Source organism: Falco naumanni, chromosome 11 (genome assembly GCF_017639655.2).
Source record: "Falco naumanni isolate bFalNau1 chromosome 11, bFalNau1.pat, whole genome shotgun sequence".
Classification (NCBI taxonomy): domain Eukaryota; kingdom Metazoa; phylum Chordata; class Aves; order Falconiformes; family Falconidae; genus Falco; species Falco naumanni.
Window position 1 is genome coordinate 9,363,423 of NC_054064.1, and position 25,840 is coordinate 9,389,262.

At 42.6% G+C, this 25,840-nt stretch overlaps 1 protein-coding gene across 2 annotated transcripts in view; it reads right to left on the reverse strand.

The window, feature by feature from the left end:
* NOTCH2 (notch receptor 2) overlaps positions 1 to 25,840 on the reverse strand; it is an 87,219-nt gene that overhangs the window by 53,620 nt on the left and 7,759 nt on the right. The window contains exons 2-6 of one of the 2 annotated variants that reach the window (XM_040610458.1): positions 23,397 to 23,478; positions 13,275 to 13,534; positions 12,250 to 12,585; positions 5,574 to 5,696; positions 5,280 to 5,470 (exon numbers count right to left, since the gene is read on the reverse strand). In XM_040610458.1, coding sequence (XP_040466392.1) covers positions 5,328 to 5,470; positions 5,574 to 5,696; positions 12,250 to 12,585; positions 13,275 to 13,534; positions 23,397 to 23,478 — 944 coding nt within the window. In that variant the 3' untranslated portion in view covers positions 5,280 to 5,327. Of the gene's footprint in view, positions 1 to 5,279; positions 5,471 to 5,573; positions 5,697 to 12,249; positions 12,586 to 13,274; positions 13,535 to 23,396; positions 23,479 to 25,840 lie in introns of those variants that run through there. The other variant, XM_040610457.1, reaches the window with a different exon arrangement.

Consider the following 25,840-nt stretch of genomic DNA (forward strand, 5'->3'; position numbering starts at 1 on the left):
CATCTATTCCAGCAAGGCAGTACTTTTTTTGAACACTGAGTTAACATGACTTGTTACTGTACACTTTGTGATACAGAAGCTGAGGAAAAGTGGTATTTGGCAAAGGAAGTTTTAAAAAACAAAATACCAGAGCATACGATCTTACATAAAAATGTTAAACATTAGCCTTTTGATGTTTATCCTCCCTTCTTAGCAAAGAAAAGTCACGCCTGCCCAGAGTTTAAGGCTCGGATTTTTAAAGAAAACTAAGGTAGGGAGCAAATATTACTCTAATTAAATAGGAATCGAACCCTTAACTCCCCCCTTTGAAAATTCCTGCCTAAAGCTCTGCAGAAAAAGTAACCCTTGTGCTAGTGTTTAAGAGCATATGACCAAGCTAACAGCTATTTTAATTAAAAAGCACAGCTCTGCTGCCTGAAGAGCTTTTCTGCTCAAGACAAACATTTGCTTCTTAAGCTAGATCCCAATGCTGGAGTTATTTGGTGGAGTCAGCTGTTAGCACACTGTGCTTCCCTTGAGACAAAGGTCGCGTAGATTTTAAAATATACAGTTCACTGGAGCCCCCTTTTCAAGGGAAAACAAAGCCTAAATACAACTGCCATGGGAGTCTCGCCTTCCCAGCCACAGGGGTAGAAATAATGAAAAGAGGCAAGCAGGCCAAGCCTGCAACTGAAGCACTATAACGTAGCTCTTCCAAAACCCGCTTGAGTGTGGACAGTGTGTCCCCCCCAAACCCAGACACTCATCACACAACTCTTAATGCAGCACTTCAGGAGCAAACCGTTCAAAGGACTTGACAGAGGATACGAATCCTAATCTCTGCGGTTCCTGAAAGGTGATTTGGGCCAAACAGAGACTGATGATGATCCTCTGAAACACTGCAAACTTTCCACAGTGAAGTACGAGTCATCCTCAGCCAAGAAAAACAAAAGCATTTACAGCATTTTATACTGTTAATCACTTTAGTACCCAATTTCTCAACTCATCTTTCTTGACTCAAAGCTGCATAGGTTAGATCAACGACATAAACAGGTGCATTTTAAACAAAGCTTTGTTTCTTTATATGAATTGTAGACTGGAACAACTGAGTAGCCTTTACACTTTCAGATGGTTTCACTGTGTCCTGCAGAAGGACACCCTAACCTTTCACATCAGTGTCCTGCACTGCCATCGCTTCCTCTGCACCCACTCACCCATGAGACTGCTCTGTGAATTTTAATTCCTGATCCCAGGGAGGAAGGCAGTTGAACAGGATTTTTTACTAGATTAGTAAACTGAAGTGGCACACTCCAACAAAAACCAGAGCCAGCTCAGGGGAAGGGGAAGAGTGGCTGGGAGCAGGAAGAGAAGGCAAAGACACCTTCGTCCTCAGACTGCAGAGTGAGCACATCAGGCTGGTCTAACTGCTGCGGAACAGCATAAAGCATCTTCATATGGCACAGGCATTAGCCAGGATTGCTGGCTAATTTTGGCCCAAATCATGCATAAAACACACCAAATTCTCTGGCCTGACACACAGAGGAACAGACTTCAGTCTTTCACAAAAGCATCTTGATTTATTTCCAAGAAAAGATGAGCTTCGTTACACATCTGCAACATTGTGCCTTGAAAGGAATCAGCAAACACTGGTTCTGAGAAAGGATTTAGCCTGGGACAAGATAAAGTCATCCTTAAACAAACAAACAACAAAAATCAGTTCACATTCAGCAACAGGAAAGATCTGAGGCAGTTTCACCAATATCTATTCCAAGTTACAGCCTTATGAGGTTGACAATCACTGTAAGCATATGAAATACGAGAACTTTGAAGGTGACAAAAACATTACTGACAGCAGGAATTTCTTGTCATTGTCTCTGAAAGGCAAGATTTTATCTTTCCGGACAAAACAGCAAAACGAGAAAGAGAAGGCACACACTTCAACAAAGGAGGAGCAGTGAGCTCTGTTTGAGGAACAGGAAATCAGACCAAAAACAAACAATGTCTCAAAAGCTGTATTTTAGCAGCAAGCAGAAAAAAATATTTTTTAAAAAATGCATAGTTATGTAGTCCAGCCTACCACCTGTCAGGGAATTACAAGAAGCAGATGGTTACCAAAAGGAATTGGGACAGATTCTGTTTCAGTAAAGGATGCTTCAATATTACTTTACACAAAACTATTCCTCATCGGATGCAGTACAGCTTCTTGATTTTTCTAGCAAGGAATTGGACTGGTTTCTCTCTGCCATGAAGCACAAACTATATTAACAAACAGGCTAGATCATCATCCACATCACAAAGGTTAAATAAAGACTAAAAAACTGCAAACAGACCAATTTAAACTTCTCCAAGAGTTGACAAGTAAGTATTTGAAGGAAAAGAATGCAGAACTGTTATGAAGACAGCACATCTACACTGTTAAGTATTTTTAGAAATTTTAACGTTCTTTCACTTTTGGCTGACGTTTACTTACAAACATGCGTATTTGTGCTTGGGTTTTTTGAGGCAGCACACAATGTCCTCTAGCTGCAAGGTCTCACTGGAAGCTTTTCATTTCCTCAAGTGTTCACTCTCACAGTTTGACACTGTTGGGCTATAAGACTTTTTCAGGACAGACTAAAAGATTTGTTTGCTCAGCTCTCTCCTCTTCACTTACCTTAGAGATGATTTACAATGTTATAAACCATGTTTGTGCAAAGGATGGACCTGCACTTGTACAACGACATTTCCTTATTGCTGAGTAACTCAAATTTTATTGCTTTTTACTCCTGTCAGCATCAGCTGCCGTTTAGTCTTGATAAAAGTCCTCTCTCTCTTCAAACTATTTTAGCAGTGCTCCATCTACCTTCCCTATTTTGTGCCCTGCCTCGGTATCACCCCTCATGTCTCCAAGCTGGACACGCACAGTCATCCTGCACCTTCTAGGTCTCTAATTGAAGATGCAGGAAAGAGTCGCTGCTGGGATGATCTGCAGCACCACATTAGAACAAGAGGCATTCAGGTAACTCACAAGAAGTTTGTCCACATGGCTGCATTCACTGTGGAGCTGGACAGGATTTTGGGGCACCACAGGACATCACCTACACACATTTATCGGGCAAAAGGAGTATTACAAATGCAATAAATGAATTCTTAAAGGCCAGCTGGCCAAGAGCATGTCACTGCACAGGCTTTCAAGCAAAGCAACACAGAGAAGACACCAGACACAGCCCTCCATTGCCATCATAAGCCTCCAGCGATCAGCAGTTGCGCTGCAGAGGAATGGCTATTGCTAAGGCATCTTGTGGATGCACAGAGCTACTGCCCTACGCGTGTCAAGCATGCCAATACAAACATGCATAGCTACTTCCAAAGTTACAGATGTTTTAGTTTGCACACCAGAACTGACACTGTTCAGACACAGTTCATTTCCCCAAAGGCTCTAACGCTCACCGCCCAAACAGCCAAGCTGCTGTTTCCTAAATGGTGAGACCAGTGCTAGTTCCAAACTGACCCTGTTCTTGAAAACCAGAAAGTCAACGGCCTTGAAAAGCCATCAGCTAAAACCACTGATGGGCTGATAACCCTAACTTCACCATAAACAAAGGAAATTCTCAGAAAGCCCACTCCATTAAATTGTTTTAGAAAGCCATGGGAACATAAGGCTTGGGGAGTTCCTCTCTCTTTCCAGGGTTTCACTGAAGGGAAGCATCCTTCATGCACACAAGGTTTTCCTGGACAAACTGTCCACACAGAAGAAAGCTGCCACAAGACTAAGCCACAAAATGGGTCTAACAATTTTTCCAAATGCTAGCCAGTCAAAGCCAGTAAGAGGTTTAGAGAGGGAACCACCACAGCTGCATTGCAAAGAACTTCAGTAGTTAATCAGAAAGAAAATCTACCACAAAACCAAACAGAATCACAGCCTGTTACCACCTAGGTGTCTTCCAGGTGTTCTTGAGTTGCAGAAGTCAATCCCTAGTTGACAGCAGCTACCCACCCAAATCCTGAAAGCCAAGCTAAGGTTACAATGCCCCTACAAAGCAGAATTATCCCTTGTAGATTATATACCGTCACTGTACACATTCATGATCCATCATACCCTCTGCGCTTCAAGAATAGGCCCGAGATTAATTTACGACTGACAAATGCTAGAAGCCATAACAAGGTTTATAATTTCTGTGGCATGGAGCAAGATTTTAAGGGTCACTGAAGGGTTGTTGGCTCCATATGGAAGCTCCCTTTTGTATTTTCCTTTGCAGGTTTCACTTTCTGCAGGCTTTAAGGACATCTAGACAGAGAAGCAGTATAGAAGCAAGGGTACTTGCTCATTAAGGGAAGGACTCATTTTCTCCTATTTACACCTAGTTTCAAAAACCTCTGCAAGCAGTGGTGCATTTCACTTTTATGTGGTTTTAACTTCATTTAAGAATACAGAATTTTTTAAAGTTAATGAGGATAAACTGGCAGCCTCATTTACAGTTAATGACAACCAGTTTATCATGAGAATGATGCTCTCTGAGGAAAAAACCTAGAACATGAAACCTCTGGTCTCTAAGTAGTCAAGCTCCTCACAGTGCACTTGTCTGAGCTACCAATCACTACAAACACAGTATTTTCTAGATACAGAGAAAAATGTGTGACAGGTTCTTCAGAACCTGAGGAGCTAGTTCAAGCGTAGTTCCAAAACAAGTATCCCCATCTACTTTATGAAAGGAAAAATGCAAGTTGAGTCCATACCTCAAGTTTTCCAGTTTTAGGGCTGTTTTTTTACCTATGATTTTGAAAGAAGGGCAAAACTATGCTCAACTGAAAAAGTGTGCCAGCTAAGAATGTCTAGTATGACTCAAAAAAACCTACCCCAAAACCGGAGGTATTTGTTTATTTTTGAGGTACAGAGACATTTTGTGACTAAATATGACACTGAATTTCCTGTAAGCTGCTTCCTTACATCATATATAACACTTTCTTGAAATTCACACCTTTTCCCCCTACAGACTCAGAGTAAAGCAGACGCATTTATGAAGCAAAAGTAGCTTTACTGGTCAGAGAACTCCAGATAAAAATCAGTCACAGCAGGAAAATAATAGTAGCAAAGACGTAAGCTTCCCATACATACACTTCTCCTCTTCCCTCCCTTTCTCCCACCTATGCTTCCTTTCAGATTTGTTCGTCATCGGCATTACTATTATCTACATGAGGATCATTATCCCAGGTTAAAAATGCTCCCAAATGTACCAGTAAAGCACCACTATATGCACACACCTGTAGTAGCAAAGCAATGTTTTGTACTTTTGAAAAAACACATCTCCTTTTACAAAGTAATCCATACAAGCAGAAATGCAGCTCTGATAGTCACACTGCACTGCAGCTCAAGAATCATGGGACCTGTCCGCCAAACCCAGGTGCACATAAGCCTGTAACAATCTGGTGCAATGGAAAACCGCCCTCCATTGCGGTGGTTTTGATGCAAACAATCTTCTTTTAAGTGTTCCACCGACATCTGCCCCCCAGACTGCAGAACAAGGCACAGATGTTAGCTGCATTCAGCTACACACAATGCCGGTCATACACTGGGCAGAGGCAGAAGCCTTGCATTTGTTTTCCATACTACGTACCTGTCCATTGTGGTGGGCAGCGGCAATTGTATGTGTTCACACCATCCACACATATTCCCCCGTTTTGACAGTTGTGATTTGGGCAGTCGTCAACGTTGTGCCCACAGACGCTTCCCTCGAAACCTGGACAAAGCAGAAACACAGCAGACTGAAATGGACTTCCAGCCTCTTTTGAGGAGAACTCACCCTTCACACAGCTTCCCTTCTTTTTTTCTTAAAAATTTGTCCTGTTAACCTAATCCTGATGAACCTCAATGTAGCATGCTGACCAGAGACTTTGTTGAATACCTTTGCTGATAGCACGCAGGTCAGATTACACAGTTAAAACACTCCTGCCATGGGTCTATGGACAAATAGGTTTCCACAACCACAGAGACAAGGGTATTTTTTCTTTAAGTGACTAATAAGCACTGTCATTCAAAGCAAACAAAGTTAAGACCAAGATATTTAGTATATACCATGAGGTAAGCTCGTCACTGCCCACCAAGTAGCAGATGGAGCATCAGCCAGGACAAGTTTTTCCCACGGCAAAAAAAGTGCCTGGCATTCACTTCATGAGTACCTCAGCATAGTTCATATGCCTTGGCTATGTCAGAGAAAGATCATCTGTGCTTTGAAAATGAGCTTCCAAATTCCTGACTTGGCCCTCAAACGTCAGTCAATCAACAAATCAGCCACCATCCAAGCAATGCTCACACACTAAGCCCTGACTGAAAAGCAGAAAAAAACAGACACCCTTCTGCAGTGAAAATCAAAGCTCCTCATGAACGTGACCAGACTGGCAAAACACCCTTGCTAGATCTCCCTTTCCTTTCAAATAAGGAAGAGCGGGGACATTAGGGAAGGGAGTCGTCAATAATCCATCTTCCCCTCGATTTCACATTGTGATTTACTTCATGCCTCATTAAACAAACCTGCCATTTCTGCTGGATGAGAGCGCTATTTATCAAAGCGCAAGTGGATGCATGCTAATGTGGATGAAGTAAACGATTCCAGAACACACACATTAATTTGAAACGTCAGCTCTGCCTCTTCACTGCTTTGGAATGTAATATTAACATGACACAGTCCTCTCATCCAAAATTATGCTTTAACCCCTCTACTTTTGATGCCCTGTTCCAGACGCTTCCATAACATCTGTGTGAAGTCACACAGACCCTTCTAAGCAACATCTGGTCCAACACTGATCACGCTGTGTGGCAGATGAGACAGACTGTAAAGCTCTGACACAGCTTCTCCAGACTGCCACTACTCTCAAGAGACTTGAGATGATTTGCATGCATTCCCACCTCTTGAACTGCTCCAATACTACAGGTAAGAGTTGGAAGCAAAAACGACTATTGCTGCCAAGCTGCATCAAGTGCATTAGTGCCCATCAGCAAGGAAGAACAGACCGAACATTAAAAAACAAAAATAAAGCAACCAAAAAAACCCCCAAACCTGCAATATTACCCTCTCCCTTCAAAGTCCTTCCCACCTTCACCCAATACCCTGCAAATTTCATGGCAGCATGGAAGGCTAAAAAGAAAAGGAAACATAACACTGTTAGTCTGAATCCTATTCATCAGAGCAGTGCCTTCCTGGCAAAAGCTGCTGAGGAACAACTACCAAGAAATACAGTTAGTATCAGATCACCATGTTTAAATCTGCGTAAAGCTACCATGCATGACCAAGGACTCAGCTGTAAAACACACGGGTGTCCTATCAGCTTGCTTTGTAGCTGGAGGAGAATCATCCCGCTGACCACAGACTGCACTCATGCCAGCAACGTGATCAGCGTGGAAATATATCCAGAACCACAAATGCAAAAGGTTTTAAGTTCTTATCCATTCAGCTCAGACAATACGAAGACCTACCCGACTTTCTTGTAAACAAATTCCTGACAGCAGGTATTTATCTAAAACAATCTCACTGTACCATACACAAATTTAAAGCAGCCCAATGATTTTGGGTAATAATAAAGCATGAAAATCACCCCAATACTAAAACCTTACACCAAGCTATTGTACATTTTCACATTTTAACCAGCTATACTACCATCTAAGAGCTGGTCCTCAAGCATGTCATGCAAATGCATAAAACCATTAATCCCACACTAGAAGTTGGAGGATAACACTAGCAACAGTAGAATAGAAACAAAAACAGCTTACAAAAAAAAAAGTGATATAGTAGAAGGTTCAAGAGAAACAACACACAGCCAAGTGTGCTCAGTCAAAATACATCTCCAAGGGAACGGGAATCAGGAATGGTTGAAATGGTGAAGGCAACACTATTTTGAGTGCACAGCTGAAGAAAACATAAGATTCCCTTTTTGGTAACTTCCCAACTCCCAAATTCCCTTTAAATTTGTCTTACTCTGAAAAACAACTTTGGCCTAGTTTCAGAACATCTAAAAGCTGTAAAAAAAAGAATGATTTCTGTGTCCTCTTCAAGTCCAACTTACACTGCAACATTGCGATCTGCTTCATCTGTAAGTGAAACTGTCCTGCTGAAGTTCAGCTTTCCTTGTTAAAATCAGCCCTTCAGAGTCATGGTTGGCTGGGCCAATGCACCTAAGTTTGAGCACGATGAGCACGAAGTCACTCCGAGTGACCTGAGCTTTTCTTAAGCTGGGTCCCAGGATCTGATTTTGCAGTTCCATAACCTGACTCTTCCAGAAAGACACAGTTTTCACTGTTTTGATGTATTTGGACACCTGACACTGCTTCCTGTTCCCTCCTGTGCTGGGACTCACATGTTGTCCTTTCTTTTCTTCCTCCAAGAGAACAGTTTGCAACACATATTCTGACTTTTGCTCCGTATCTCCAAGCACGTCAAGCTAAGGAATGAGAACCTCAAGGGGAAAAGTGTTCCCACTGCTAACAGCATGTTATTCCTCCTCTCGTACACAGATACAAGCAGATAGCTTTACTCCTATGTCATCTGAAATCTCCACCCCATTCCAGAGCACTGTATCCAATTGCCTCCAAATCTTAATCCTCAGCCTTATTTCAACCTATAAATTACACCTCAGACTTTCTGCAGGACCAATTAGTTATAGGGACAGGAATCTATACCTGAACAAAAATGTCAAGTTACTGAGATTTAGGGCCTGCTAACAAGAAATCAGAGATCTCCATACAGAGCGCTAAACCGACCTGCATCTTTTTAAAAGAGGTTAGCGTTCTGCATATCAGGTGCCCAACAGCAGCTGCCTGCACACAACTCCGATACCTCAGCTTCTCAAAGCAAACGTGAGATGGGCTACTCCAAATAAGAGAGCCAGCTCACCTGGAACAGAGAGGCACAGACATCATCTGGCACCCCAAGACTGCCACCATGCAGAATCTTGCACCCCACAGGATGCGGCTCATCTCTAAATCCCAGGGTCTTCACCACCACGGGACGTTCAGCGTGCCTGTGAGACCCTATTCATGATGCTCACCGTACGGTGCAGTGACACTGCTACAAACTGGCATGAAGTTACTTCCTCTTCCCAGGAAGTGTTCCAGCTTTCATAAACAGCTTGCTCCAGCCTGACAGATTGTTTCCTGAACAAGCCCTTGGAATTCCCTAGGGTCCTTATCTTAGTTAATGGGTAATTATTTTGATGGATAACAATGAATAATCACTTTCCCAGCTAAGAACTTCCTCTATTGACTTGTTTAACATTCCATGAAAGGTTAGTTGCCAAATGAACTCCTTTTTTGTCAAATATTTATGACTACGAGCTCATTCTTATATTTAAAGCAGTTGTGAACGCTCCAGGTTAAGTCGCTTCCACAGAAGTATTTTTACTATGACTCTGTTATGATTGACCTAACATGCTCACTTGTCTACAATCTTGTTTACACCTAAACCAACAAAAGTCCACAGGAAAAATGATTACACTAGATTTAACTTCCTATTTTCTGTCCCTTTCATACAGATACAATATTGACAGTATATATAACTCTTCACCTACACTTGTCACCAAATGCTGACAACTTCAAACACATGTGACTTAACCAATTACCTAATGCAAGACTTCGTTGTGTAAATCCATGAGTGAAATGGGAACCTGAGAATCTGAAACTGCAGCTTGACTACATGGCACATAAACTGTACTTGTGCTACTGTAGAAAAAGCTGCCATGACACATAACTCCAGGTCGTAGGTTTCTTCCACATTTTCAAGCTCTCATTCTCATGTATCTGTATTTACAAAACCAGAAATTCACTCAAAAGCCAAGAAGAAAACATCTACAGGAAACAAGAACCCATTTCAGGGCCAATCCAGGAGTAACCTAATTATGTCTAAATTGCTGCTTGGGTACAGTCAGTTACTTCAAAGCACTTTCACATGTCACAAGATGCAAAATCATATAAAAAACCATTCCAGCAGTTCAAGATGTAACTGCCTCCTGTCTCTATGGCCATACCACTGAGCGACAGTATCATTTTAAGGCAGTCCAGAAGGAAGGGCTAGAGCAATTCCATTTATAGTCACAGTATCATCGGCATTGCTCCGGTTCAGAGAGGGAGTCTTAAAGAGGAATTCCTAGTCCATGATCTTGGCATTCTCTTCCAGACGAGCAGGCCTTGTTCACATCTTCCCTGAGCATGACAGGACTCCGTTTCTCTTTTCTTTCTATTGACCTCTCCTTCCCAGACAGAACCTTTTCTAACACTTCGGAAGTTTCACTCTCCATGCTTCACTAAGGGGTAAGGAAAGGCTGGGCGCCTTGCCTTTATCAAACAGTTTGATGTAAGCATTCTGACCCCTCCAACCTCTCCCTTTTTTTTTTTCTTTTTACTGTTTTTCAAATGACTAGTTTTAAAAATCAAGCTAGCAAAACAACACGGCCAACTTAAACAAATACAGGAAATACAGAAGTGAAGGCTCTGAAAGCCGCATTAACTCACCCCCACTATATGTGTTGTGTATCAAGGCCAAAAAAGCAGCTAATAATCCAAAACTTGTGTGAGCAGTGTAGGTGTATAACTGTTACTACAGTAACCTCATTTTCATTTCCTGACCATAGTTTAGCCAGCCCACATGCTTGTCTAAGGGAAAATGTGCTACTACCCAGTCTTGTACTCCTGTAAGAGAATCACGAAAGCAAACTGTCTTATCAGCTTTACAGGATCAAGTCCTTCAAGTTTCATCTTCCTCTCCCCCCCACCACACTGCTTCTGTGTGAGATCTTGAACTGCTTGAAGGGACTGGACAGATCTGACTAAGAAAATTTTGAGTTTCTGATCAAACCTGTTAATTCATAGGTACTTAGTTTACAATTTCATTTCAAAAAATGCGAAGTAGAAAAGCAATAAATTCCCTGAGAGCAACTGTTAGTTAAGATACAGCATTTCCAAAGACCCTTTCAAAGCACTGTTTCTTCAAGCAATGTTAGAAATGGTTGCTTTCACACAAAAATAAAAATTATACATCCTATTTTAAAATCAGCTTTCCCAAATTCTTCAAAGTCACATGCTTGCTCGGACACCCAAAAAGTTGTTCTGCAGGCACTAGATAACATTGGCAATGTACATTTAAGGTCATCTGAGCCATGCTTCAAGACAAAGGTCTTCAAAAAGACAGCACTTTTCACAAGTTCAGTTCTACATGCTCTTTCTGTACATACCTGTGACTCCAGATGATCCCCATGAGAATGCAGTCACTGTACATTCATCCTAAACAGTATATGGCAGCTACATCTTTCACACAAATAACAAGAGAAACACTTAAGGGAAGAGAGTTTACTTTTCTAGATTACCACACACCAAGTGTTCATGTGCCAAACTGCAATACACTTAAGTAGGAAGTCTAGTCAAAAGCATTTCCAAACAATCAGTTTCCCATGGAGTTGAATTACTCAGTAAAAAAATACCAAGCCTCCAAAAAACCCTGATATGCCAAGATGACTATACTACTCTGTGGCCAGTCTGACAAGTGGATGGGGAGGAGCGGGACAGGATGAGACTACCAGGGTCCCAACCAGGTGGCATATGGTCATTTGTAGATGTGTGCCTTGGTGATGGGAGCCCAGCTTGACACACAAAACCAACACGGCCTGTGATCCCTCAATACGCACATCACCCCTGCTGTGGATGAACTCAGGGCAGCTAAGAGCATCAGAACATAAGCAAGCATAATTTATCTGGAGGTATTACAAGACAAAAAGGGTGTGGCGAGTTGGAAGCGAACTCTCTTAAGATTTGGAGGAACCACAGGATAAAAAGGAAGGGAATAGAATGTAGTATGTTTTAGGGACGGAGAAGAGTGGCAAGGAGAAAGACACACATTCATCTTCATCCAAGCACTGAAGTTAACTGTGGCCTTTACCAGCACAAACCTACATATTTGTAGCGGTTTATGTTCATGGAAGTTCACATTCCAAATCGGCATTGGGAGACACCACCCTAATCTCCTTGAATCTACGTCACAGTTTATCGTATTTGATTCTCTGCCTCTAACTGGGTTCTGCAGAAATCCGTCATTTCTAGCCTTCTTCCTTTTTCTTCCTTCCATATTAAGAAATCCTGACACTCAGAAACTAACGTCCTAGCAGAGCTTCCTGCCTTGCTGAGATTTCTACCTCCAACCTTACATTACACAAGTATCACACAGAAACTCCAAGAGAAGTTTTCAGAAGAACAGACAGGAATGCAGTGACAAGACTAGAAAACCGAGCACTTCAAAAAGCAACATCATTTACCTGGCAGACAGTTGCACTCAAAGGTGAAGTCACTTGTTTGATGACAAGTTCCTCCATTCATACAGGGTGATGGGGAACACGGCACATATACGCTCTCACAGCGATGCCCTGTATAGCCCGGCTTGCATTGACATCGGTATGAACCAGGCAAATTGACACAGGTCCCACCATGCTGACAAAGGCCTGGCGTGGCACATTCATTCACATCTATCTCACACCTCTGGCCAGTGTAGCCAGAGAGACAGACACAGGAGAACTTATTTCCAGATACAGTACATGTACTTCCATTGGCACAAGGTTGAGAGGTACAGGCATCAATCCACTGGCAATCCTTTCCTGTAGGATTAAGACAGAGCACTCCATTAATAGTAAGTTATTTCTATGGAAAAAAAAGAGTATTTCCTTCACACTTCCTCAAAATTATTCGTGTACTAAATCTTAAAATTATTACAGGAAAATTTGTATCTGCATTTTACAATATTATATTTAAAACTAAAATCAATTTGTGGTTACAAAGTCATTTTATTTACAGGGTAGTAGCAAGATACAGAATGTTGTAGCTTATAAAAATAACCTATGACCTGAAATCATACTACACGCTGACAGTCGCTCTTCTTCTACATCCCTTTCAAGAATTAAAGGAGTGAGTTTTCACGCTCCCCCTCAGGCACCCAATTATAGTTTTCCCATTGAAAGATTCTGGTGGCCAAATTCACTTCATTTTTTTCTAAAAGGCAGGCGCTGAATTCAAAGTCTACCAGTTGCTCCAGACCAGCTTCTGCACTCAGTTTTCCCACGTGGGCACCCCCACAAGAGCTAAATATCTTTCTGCTTATGTGTAAAGGGTAGAGAGCCTGATTCCCTACCCCCCTTTCCTTTTTTTGGTCATGAAGTCATTTAGACTTCTTCTCATTTCCTGTGCTGGAGCTAGTAAATTTGAGAGCACATTGTGACTGTCCTGGAACATTCCAGGATGAAGTAATTCCCAGAAGAGGGAGTCTGGAGGTACAAACACAGAACCCTACCTGTGTAACCTGGAGGGCAGACACACTCGTACGTTTCCTGGCTGTGGGGATGACAAGTCCCTCCGTTCAGGCAGGGCTGGGACACGTAGCAGAGGTGCGATTCGGAGTACTGGCAATCCTCTCCCGTGAACCCTGGAGCACACCTGCAGGTAGCCTTTCCTATCAGAGACGTAGTTTCACAAGTTCCCCCGTTCTTACAGGTATTGCTTTCACAGGGGTTTCTGTACTGACAGTAGTCTCCAAGAAAGCCTTCTCGACACCTGCAACAGAGAAGGAATTAATTGTGGCACATTCACTGAAGTCTTGCTGTCCTGGGAAGATACCAGGAATGAAACCCCATGACCACTGAAAGTCTTGGAACTTGCTGAAATCCATGGTAACATTAACAGACCTAAATGCTAACGTCATGGATGTAACAAGGCCCTCCTCTGGGACTGTCCCAAATGAGACCACTGAAAACTTAAGTTCAAATTGTGAAATCGTTCATTACAAAATAAATAAATACTGCATACAATGAGCATTACATCAAATGCAGGACCTTACTCTTGCACTTCCCTTTGAAACTTCAGTAAAAGCTTAAGTGTTAAAGAACTGCTGAGTAACAATTAATTCCTTGCACCTACTCCCATTCTAATAAGCATCCTTTTGTAGAAGAAAACCAAGCAGTTTTCAGAAATAGGTATTAACACCAGGTACTATCCATCTCCCAAAAGATTTATAAACTTTGGACACATGCAGCGTCTGAGGGCCTGAAAATCCATAGCAGATCTTTCTCCGCAACACTCCCGTGAGACAGGAATATACTGTTATCCTCATGTTGATAAGTGCATCTGGGACTGTGACATGCTGAAGCCTGCACTCAACTAGCAACACAAGCACTGAAGTCAGGTCTCCCACGCCCCTGGCTAGCACCCTAACGACAAGGTCACTGTTCCTCCATCTCCCACAGAAAAATGAGTACACATACACTATCTACAACCAGGGTAATATTTTATACAAAGATCTGTGATTGCAGAATAATTGCAGTTATTTCTCTCTAACCTAAACTTATGTCAATACAGTCTGACTACACTTGTCAGCTGTAATCCATCTTTTAACTGGCCTTTGTACTACAAATTTTCCACTTAACTTCTAGTGATACAGGACCCAGACAAGCAAGCCTGTAAGCCCCCTCTTTGTGTCACCCACAGTTCCATTTGCTTCTTTCAGGTAGCAGAAAGTTGCAAGAGGACATGCTGGATAAAAATAACACCCAACATACAGAACAGGACTGTCCACTTGCAGTTTTTTCTATAGTACACAGCTGCATGCTTTAACTGATAAGTAACCCAAGACATACACAGCCTGGGAGAACATGTATTTCACTGTAAAAAATTCAGAGGTGAACATTAGATACGCTTTGTTCCAGAACAGGATAGGTACAATTATTAAATCAATGAATTACACAAATCCAAAAGGGAGGAGATTCCAGCTGCAAGAAACACACGGTCTCTAGTCAGCTTCCATAAAGAATGTAACAGTAAAGAGACTGCCTTTTACTTATGCACATAGAAGTGTACAGTGGATTAAAAAAATCCAGTTTAAAAATAGAAGAATGGGCATTAAACTGTTTTAAACAGAATACTACAGGGATCTGCCTCTGTTCCTATGCTACTCAACACCTGACAATCTCAAAGGTCTCTTCCAGCCTAAAATGATTCTACGAATAAAACTGAGAACATCAATGCTGGTCAAACACATAGGCAAGAGAGAAAAGTTCTCAATAGAGGGTAGTAAGCTGAAATGCTTAACAAGGCAATCAGCACACAAAGTGCACTTAGCACTGTGAAGTCCTACATCTAGCAACAAAACATACACAGCACCCTCCCCACAACAGGAGGCTGAGCTGGGAAAGCCAGACTTGCTCCAGGGGTTCCTAGCGGTCAGCTGAACGTGAATTGTTAGTGCGGCAGCTTGGCCAGGAATACTTTAGCTGTACAAACAGCAAATATCAAGTAGTAGTAAACAAGATTACGCTACACCTGGTACTTGCATGGCACCACCACTAGCAGACCACTGCGTCAGTTTTGGTGTCTGCTCTTTAAGAAGGAAAAGCTGAAATGAGTTCAAAGAAGCCAACCATAATGATTAATAGAACACTCTTGACACAATGAAAAGCTCAGGTGGCTCAGTCTGTTTATCGAAGGGAAAAAGAGAAGAAGGTAGTTAATCAAGATCTCCAAATACCCACAAAGAAACTCAGATTTAACAATAATTTCCCATCTAGAAGGTACAGAGATAACAGAACTGAGCAGTTAAAAGTTCAAGCTAGATAAATTTAATTAGAAATAACGTAGCATCTTTTATCTTCAGACATGAACTTATATACAGTCTTTCAGCAGCGGAGAGAAACAACTGGAACAACACATTTAAGGCTGTAGTGGAATTTCTCCATCACTCCTGCTTGTTTAAAAGAACACCAGGATTGGCTGTTTCAGGAAGAGTATGCACGCTAGTTCAAACAGAGCTATTCAGAGAGGTTATTATCCGAGTTACGCAAGGGGTCATTACTAGATGACCACAACTGTTTTTTCTCATGTTAGAATTTATTAACTAGCTTTAGCCATATGTCTAAAGCAGAGAAGTCATATAATAGATGTGCATAATCGTAATTTACCATTCCCCACACCCAAATTAGGCTCCTTTCACCATACCTTAATACTTTCAACTTCGTACCCAGGAACAGACATGAAAGAAGTTTTTGCAGGGCAAGGCAGGATTAATAAAGTTACAGAAAGCAAATCCTGAGACAATACCATTCGCAGAATATCCTCTGCCTCTTGTGCCATCCTTGGTGTAACAGCCAAAGGCTGTCAGGCAGCATGAGCTGCTGCCATGTCACACGAGAGGCAGATGTGGGGCATCCCGGGCCAAAGCCACTGTAGTTCTATAGGCTTCCTTTAACGTCCCAAATTCCCCACCCCCCCCTTGATACAGGTTAGAAATCAGTCTAGAAATCAGTCCAAACGCCAGCGGGCTATAGCACAGCTCTGCAGGAGCTCGATCACAGAGAAATCTGGCATCCAGCAAAGACAGCTGTGCCAGAAGCCAGAGCACTGCTCGACTCCCACGGCATTCAAGCCTGCACACGGTGCACTGGCTAGCTCTGCTCCGAGACCGTCTGGATAACTACGCTTAAATCATGTTTCTGGACATCTATATGCGGCTGATGAATGTGTACAGTCAAACTGAACTTCAGTCCCAAAAGCTTGCAATATTTCATTATAGGGGTTTCTTCTAGTTTCACCACCACCGTTGATGGGGGTTTTGGGCAGCTCAGCTGTGTCAGCAGTACACCACGCTCCTCAGACTAACAGCAGCAGGCACGGGCCATGCACTTGCAATTCTCTTTATTGGGAAAGAACGAGCAACAAACCAGAACTTCACAGAACCCCATCCAGGGCACCTCATCCGGCAAAGAGGAGGTCCTCCAACACCATCCACCACTCCAATAAATACAAAATAAACCCAAACACCTTTAAAAGGTAAGTCCTAAGGTGTTTTTGCATTGAAAGGCTATAAAACAAACAAGAAAGTCGGGGAACATCTCATGGTTTGTCCACAAGCAAAAGAAACCACTAAAATATGGCTTCTCTCCCACTCACCCAACACTCGGGGATACTGGAAGGGGCATTTAACTGTTACCCCTAGGTGACAGGGAGCCTAAGCACTGATTAGGAGCACTGCTGGTTATGATTTAAAAGGAAAGGAAAGATGTGTGCTCTAAGACAACACAACCATCACCCACAACTGGTCCAGCATTTTGTACACAAGTTTTCTGGTGCAAAGTTGAAGAGCGCTCCAAGACCAGGCTTGTTCTGCTATCTTCTGAGGCTAATCAGAAAAACACAAGGGAGCACTCCAGCAGGGAACGGCAAAAGCTCTTTTAACTTCAGCTCCTTATATTTGGAAGGACAAAGCCTTACAGAATATGCCAGAGGGAACAGGCCTGCCTGTGGGAAGATGGTAGATGAGGTATACATAGCCCTTATACCCACCATTTTGTTCTCCTCCAGAGAAAAGCTTGGTCACACAGTTATGCAATTTTTTCCCTCCAGCAATTCAGTGCAATCCTTTTTTAATGTTAAAGAACAAAAAACCTACAGTCTAGATTTTTCAACCATGTCTCCTGTCATCAACATTTCTAGGCACAAATACTAGCAATTTAGTTCTAAATGTTGGTGTAGACAAAACTGCAAATATTTGCCCCGATTCATGTTGGGCACCACATTTTTTCTCTAAAAATAGAGGCAAACAGTGAAAAAGCAGGGTCCAAGTCCAGATTTCTTTAAAGGGTATGATTATCCTCCACAGAAACTCCAGCTTCCCACCACCCCTGCTCCACTCTCATCCCAACCTACTCTTTCAAGTTCTCTTTAGGAGGGGAAAAGAGAAAAAAAAAAAAAAAGGCAAGCCACTTGTCTACAGAACAGCTTAAAATTGTAGCAGCTTGTGTCAGCTCCAAATGACATGCTCAGAACAGCAAACCAAATCTTTTCCAAATAAAAGCCACTGTTCCTCCTCAGTTTTCCATCTAACACTCAGAAACAGAAACAGGAAGACAAAGTTTGTTCTGGTGCTTTCTGGAAGCACATGAGGTCTCTCAACCTACTTCAACAGGAATTTAATCTTTTAAGAACAAATTTCACATACAACTTTATTCAAATCATGATTTCTGAAAACTAGAGAGTTTGAAATGGGAAAATGTCCTGTGGGCTGCATCAGCTATGCAGCTGCTTCTAATTAAAGCTTCTCCTTTACTCTCTCTGGGCTACTTTCCAGCACAAATACTTTAGAGCTCAGCCCATTATTTTTTTTTCCCTCCTCCTTTTCAGCTCCAGCCTGCATTTGCTTTAGCTCAGGCTCTCATGGAGCTAAATAAGAGATGTAAAAACAAAACGAAGGTATTTATCCAAATTTGAAGTATCCACAAATCCGCAGAGCTGCATTCACTCTAACAACAACCCAATGCTACGAAGTGAAAGTGGAAGACTCACAAAAGCTGCATTTTTGGTTCTTCTGCCACAAAACTAGATTGAAGTTACTTAGCTCTTTCTTGCTTTCAAAAAGACTTCTGGAATATGTCTAGTCTGGTGGAAAAAACTCCTCATCTGCCGTACTATATTTGCTTGGGCACATTCATAGGACAGTTTCTTCAAATGCACATTATAGACTGTTTTAACCAGTCTTCCAGATGTTTGATTTTCATGGGAGTTTCCTATTCAGGCCCAGTGATATCATCTGGAGATGCACAGAAGGAAGCAGATGGTTTTAATTTAAAACACGAAGGGAAGAATTTCATAGTAGTCTTGCTTCTGCCCCCCTCAACCCAACACTCCCCTCACTTTGATTGGAAGATGCTTCAACAGGGGGGATGCAGTCTGATGACTAACATGAGAAGGGTCTCGGCTATTTTGCTGCAGATTTTAACCAGACTTCCCCCTGGCTCCCGGGTTCTGACTCCCACACCTACACCTCCTCTCAGGAGGGAGAACAGGATTCTCTGGTTAGCTTTACAAATGCTCCTTCCCATGTCTCAAGGCTCCCTTTATGCGTCATACTTTGAAAGCAAACGATGGGATGGGACGGCCTCTCTGTTCTGCATTTAAAGCAGTACACAGCTATTGTTTCTCGTCCACGGAAAGCGCTTCTGCAGTGTACCGCTCCACAGTACGCCAAGGAGTAACAGCAACTGAAGTCTGAACGGGCAAGGTTTAGTTCAGCTTTTTCTGACCATCAGAGCTCTGAACAGCTTTTAATCTGCACAGGTAAATCACAATAGAAAAATCTGACCAAGTGACTCAAATCACTACTCTGTTCCCAGATTTGAAGCTAAAAGTGTGTGTACTCTCCCCTTTTTCCTCTACTCTGGTCTCAAGGGTCTCTAACTTCTGGAAGGAGACAGAAGGAAACAGGAAAGGGCAGCCCATTCTCAGAAAGGGACAACTTTCCTACTTCTGCATTTAGCCTCTTCTGGAAAACTCTCAGACCTCATCCTGCTATGAAGTCTCCTATGGGTATTCCCCATTCACTCGTCTAGGAGTGATTAGTTTCTCAAGACAACCTAAGAAGATAATCTGCTGCAGTCTCAGAAGCAGCTCTGTAGTCCAGGATCTTGCCTTCCCCAGAAGTCCAGCTGGAAAGGCGGGTAGGTAAGAAACCTGGCAAGAGTGTTGGAGTTACTGGGGGTCAGATTTGGGACAGAAGCCCCTTACTGCTGTGCCACTGCTGCTTGGAGTTTAAGCATGCTTTGAGGTCCTCCTGTTGCCACTCTGCAGAAAAGTAAAAACTGCACCACACAATGAAAAAGCACGAACAAACTTCTGCATACGGTGAGAAAAAACACTGCTCACTGAAGAGGCGCAGAAGCACACAAAGCTACACAAACCCTGACAGCTTCAGACATGAAAGGATGTGCTGAAGGAGACTGTCCTTTAGGCATCAGCCTACTTCAGCCGTCTCCCCATCTGATTAAGCACAGCAAAAGGGCCACAGTTGCTCCTGCACTTTTGGGTTGGTTGGTTTGTTTTTTTTAACCACCAGGACCGGACAAAAGACATTAGCATTAAAGCAGTACTTTGGTTCATACAGAGGTGCTGACAACGCTTCTGGACATACAACATGCAGCAGTCCCAAGGCCAAAACTCCAACCTTAAAAGCCTATGAAGCATGAGAAGTAGCAAGGCTCAGTTTCCTCCCTAAACACTGGCGCACCCCAAGCCCAACTTTCTTCCTTCTCACTTCTGCTGCTCTCCCTGGCACAGTCTTGCTTCTGCTCCCCGTCACTGGGGCACAGGGGAGGGAAGGTGGGAGAGGCCACAGCTGCCAACCATGGGGAACCCAGCTACGATAGTCCCTGCTCAGGGCCCTGCCCCATTGCCAGCGCAGAGGGACTGCCCAGTCCTGCATCCACCTGCAGCCGAGCAGACTCTCATGCTCAGAAAACAGCGGGCAGCGCTGCCAAAATCTCTGCTCTGCTTGTCCTTGAAACAGCTCCCTGTACCCACACCTTCTCATCCTGCCTGCAACTGCAGAAATACTGTAACTTAGCAGTATTAGCCCTCAGACTCTTCCTACTGCTGCTTTCCCAGCCACCCAGCAGCAGGCAGACGAGAAAGGGTTTTCCTGGGATGTTCGCAATTAGCATTAAGCAACGAACAGTCGCTTAAACTGCTTCTCTGCCAGGTACGACGGCATGCAAGAAGGCTCCTTCATGCTTAACACCTCAATGTGGAAATAGGCTGCCTGGAGGTGCTTTGGTGGGGGGACCCCACAACAACAAAATACCACCACGGTGCAACAACACAGAGCCAAACCCCAAACTGAAACCGCCTTTTGTCAAAAAGCTTGGAAGGACGGGCCCCTTGGTACCACTGCTGCAGATACAGCCATATTCCTCAGAACAAGGTCTGTGCCCCTCACCACGCTAGTCACCAAATGGATATAGAAAGATCACTCAAACAAAAATTCTGACCTTGAAAGATGCAAACACAGGAATGTGTAATTTTCTAAATATAAAATCAAGGTCAAAGGTGGTCAGGAATTCTATCAAGCAGTGCCACAAAATGACAGCCACGGGCCAGCAGCGTCACCAGGGGAACAGAGCTACTTAAAGGGCGCCCGCAAGAACAATCTGATAAAGATTCAACTCAGATTTCCTTACAAGGGTCACAATCGCTGTTCCCATAACAGAAGCCAGATGCACCATAATAAAGATTTCTTAGCAGAAAACTAGCTTTCGCTTTTAATGCAGTACATTCTACAGAATTTTCTGACACAGAAAGCTGTTTCAGCACCAAGCTGTCACTTTCTGCTTTGCCAAGTACCTAGACTAGATGTTTTGCTTATCAGTGCTTACGTTACTCATGTCTTACTCATCGCATCTGATCACCTCTGATGCAGGTTCTCCCTCAGTGGTTCACTTGTTTCTTACCGACAGCAAGATTAACTAGACAGACTGGCCACACACTAGAACAAACAACTTGGCTGAGAGGAGCTGCAGAAAGAGGAAGAGCGCCTGTTATAATAACTTATTGCCCAGCAGAGGAAGTACTGCAGATAACTTGAAAAAAGTGGAAGGGGTGGAGATTCAGCTAATCAGTGAGTGATCCTGCAGAGCTAGAAGCCAAGCCACTTGCTTTAGTAATAAGCTCAGTTTCCTGAAGAGAATATTTCTACTCTTACAGCCATCAAAAATTCAGACAGGCATCTAGGTTACTACACCAGATATAAAGTTCCCCCTGTTCAGAGTTCCTCATAGTGCAGGAAAGAAAAAGAAAAAAAAAAAACCCAACCAACACTTAAAACCAAAACAGGATGCTAAGAATCAGCCTGCTAAAGGTAGAGTCTCCACAACTGAGGGTTTTTTTTTGCTATTTTTTCCTTACTTTCTGCAAAAATAGGAGTTCTTGAGCCAGAACTAGGGAACAGACATGTACTAATCTCTGTATGGAGGCTTCCGTTAGCCTTTCCAATTACTCTGGCACCTGCAAAGGGACTGAGCTGGTACCTGAAGGAGGGGTTGGCTTAAGACCTGCAAGAAGACTGCACAAAAAGGAAGAAGGCAACATTAGAATTATAAATAACTCTCTGCACTACTAAAAAAAAAGTGGTCAAAGCTGCCACTCTGATAAGGGAAATGTGTTAAGATCTGGACTGCACTACAAATACTGAACGGAAGTTAAATCAGATGAAGTAACTGAACAATTTTGTAACAGAAGAAAAATATTAGAAGTCTAAGACGTGGTTAAGAGGAACATGCAAGCTGGAGAAAATGTCCTTAGGAAGGTACAAGCAGCACCAACATCAGTCTTATTACCTCCTAACATCACAAAATTTCTTGTTCTAAAATATAGGTGAAAAGCAGGAAAGTTCCAGCTTTCTTTTCAGAAGGGCAGCTCATTTGTGTGGACAGCAATATAAAGCTATGGAAAGTAAAAGACTAGGAAGGAGTTTGAAAAAAACAACAGGGAATAACAAGTTACATTATTTGTCTTCATGGCCCTTCTGCACATCAGGTATTGATTTGAAACTGAGAAGAACCTCAAATTAGATTATGATTTCCCCTTTGTATGCCACAGGTGCAATTTAAGTATAACCAGTTTTAGGTACCACATTGATAGAAAGAACTAAAGGTTGTGGCAAGCGAAGACGGCTGTGCAGAAAAGGGTGAAGAGTGGAGCTGTGTGTTAGCCAAGCTAAATCACAAGACAAAACTCACTAATATTTGAAGAACGTAAGCATTAAGAAAAGAGGGATTTAGCATGCTAGAAAATGGGACAACTTGCACTGATGAAGTAATCAAGGTTTAAAAAATAATCCGTTTACTGCAGATGTAGTAAATTAAGCCTGCTGAACAAGGAGGATTTCTCTTTCTGTAAAATATCACTTAATCTAAAAAAACTCTAAATACTGCAGTTTGAAAGGTGAATTGCATTTAAATAGATGTGATATCATTCTCCAGACACCACGCACTCTGCCAAAGTTCCTGCTGATCAGCTTTCCATGCAGCAGCAAAGTGAAGGCACCATTGAACATGGGTGTCAACATTTACCAAAATCAGTTACACAATAAAGACAAATGTGGATGTTTGTTTGGGTGGTTTTTGTTAAGTTTGTTTTTGCAACTTCCACATATTAGTTGCTCTTCAGCATGCAGAAGGGAACTGGCACACTTCAGAGAGCACATTAGTTTTGAAAAACCTCATGAAAATATTCAAATTAGGGCTGAAGCTCTACAAAGTGAGCTATTAGATGGAGAGCAAGTTCCAACCTAACTTGTGAGCCTGGAAGCAAGGTACTGGGTTGACCTCTACGATCGCTTTGGCAATCTTTCCTAACCTAATGCAAAGAAATCAAGCTGACAAGATCCAAACCCAAAAATTCTAAGAAGAAATCCATATTTCTTACATTACAAAAAGCTAGCACATAACAAACGCATTATCAAGAAACACCAACTGTGCTAAAACTGTCATGCTGAATGCACCCGATAAGAAAATCTTAACAACTCACATTTCCTTTCTGGCTAGGAACCTGAATGACAGAAGATTGGTAATTAAATTGATGAGAAATGAAACCAACTTACTTGCAATATCCTGTACCATTCTGATATGGAATGCACTTTCCCTCGTTAACACATGGCTTGGAATCATCCATACACTGCAATGCTGAAAGAAGCGAAAAGAACAGTCAAATCAGTAGCCATACATGTCAAGTCAAAGCTTCATTAGCATATTATGGGGAAAGAAAATCTTTAAGTAGAAAATTTTATATGATTGGAACAAAAACAATAGACACTATCACATAGTTTAGTTTAATCTCTGGAAGCATCAAAACAGCCAGACTGAAAGAAGAATCACAGATTTGTGCATCAGGCAACTCAATGTTTACAGAATTTCTTTTAGGTAGATTTTCAAAACAAAGCATGCAGTAATTTCAGCAAGCTACAAAGACATTCATGTCAGCACTTGCATATTTTGGGTTAAGTGTCACCAATTACTACTTTCTGATCAAAATTCTGGACTGAAATTCTTTGAAGTAAGAGGCAACTACTTCCAAGCCTTCTTTCAGAATATTTTGCATCAAATCCCTTCCTTCTTTTCTATCACCTCTAGGGACACTTGGCACTGAAATAGGGGCATCTGTCCCTCAATCTCACCTGCTGTGCACTTCTAGCAATGCAGAATTTGCTGTAACATCATTACTGTTGTTGCACTCTGATTTCAGTCAGGATTGTGTTTGGGGGTAAGCGAAAATATCAGAGATGTTAGATTTTCCACAAAGAATTTGGTGTTTCTAAGGAGATACACCGTAGCTCAAACTCTGTATTTTCAGTATTATGGTTTTTAAAAGCTATTAGGTGTGATACAGTTCAGGGCTGGTCAATTTTTATCCAAGTCTGCTGGAAGCTCTAGTGTTGTTTCCATCAGAACAGGCTTCACATCAGCCTCAGCTCTGGCAAGTGCTCATCTCTTCACGGGAACCTGAAGCAGCACGCTGGGGCTGTGCCTAAAGAAGGGCGAGAACTACGGAAACCCTGCAGGAGCAGAGGGCACTCTAGAACCACAAAAGTTCAGCCAGTCCACCTAGCTCACAGCCTGCCACTTGAATAGCACCAAACTAGTGGATAAAGCCCTTGAAACTGCAAGATCTGGGTCCTACCCTAAACTTACCCATGTGCCCAGAGGTCACAAGCTCTTCCCACCTTCCAGTTCTGTCTCCTGGCCCCCAAACACACACACTTCCGTGCCTCTCCAGACCCTATTTCAACAATTTTACTGCCTTTGGGAAAGCATTTAACCAATCTTAGGTTAAAGGCACCTAGAGGGAGGAACAACATCTAAACTGCCCTCTTGTGTACTAGCTGCCACAGGGCAGATGCCCCCTTTTTTTTTTTTTCTTTTTTAAGGTAGTTTACGTCAAGAGGTATTAAATTTTCAATACAAATTCATCAAGGGGCACCAGGGAAACGTGGTCCAAACCACCACCAAAGCTTATATTCTGGTGACTACAGAAGGGGGCTCAGAAACCGAAGAGTTAACACACCAGTTCCACTAAGCTCTCTGCAACCAGCCCAAATTCACCCCAGCAATCAGACAACTTGGAACAGACTCCAGTTACTGCTATCCAGGGCTTCAAGTGTTATTTCCCAATAACCCTGGAGCAGCATAAACAGGTCCCATGCACTAAGAGGTACTACAGGAGCATTTCACACCTGCAATCCCTACAGAGAATACATTTAAACTAAACTCAGTTGCCCAGGAAAACCATCAATATTTCTGACAATAGGGGTACAGCTGTTTCTGTTAACTCGATTCTTCAAAAAGGGGCGCTTGGATGGTGCTGCTTCTGCACAGCTCTCAGGAAATGAACAAAATTCCACGCTGAGGCCCTTTCAGATAACCCCTGAGGTCAGGGTTACTAAGCGACAGAAATATTAACACGGATTTTGCATGACATTCCCCCACACAGCGGTCAAAACCACACTGATTTGCACCTGTCTGATGATTTTTATCCCATTTAACAGCAACATCCACAAGGCTTCAACTCCAAACTTCATCTGCTTCTGTCTAACACTACAGCAGCTTGTTTTCACAACAAAGGTTAGCTACAGTTAGCATAGTGCACTTACACGGCGTTCAAGGGACACTGCAAAAGGACCTGGAATGATCTGGATTTCTCTTACTACCTGCGCTACTCCAGGGAAATGGAGGAAGGGAAAAGTGAGCCTTACCATATTTCAGCCTTACCGTATCAGTACTCTCATCTCACTACCTTGAATTTTCATTCTTTTCACACCCACCAAGCCAGTGAAGCAAATACTCAGAGGATTATTTCTTTTGTGCCCGTGCTTTCAAACACAATTTTGTAATCTCTTCGAGTAGCTGTGTCCCTAGTGAGAACTGAGCCGCCAGTTGATTTTGTAACCCACATAGTAAAAGCTTAACTAGCACTTGGCCAAAACCACCTCCCAGCACAACTGCACGGAGGGGAGCAAGAGGGTGATGGCTTTCGGGGTCACAGTAAGGA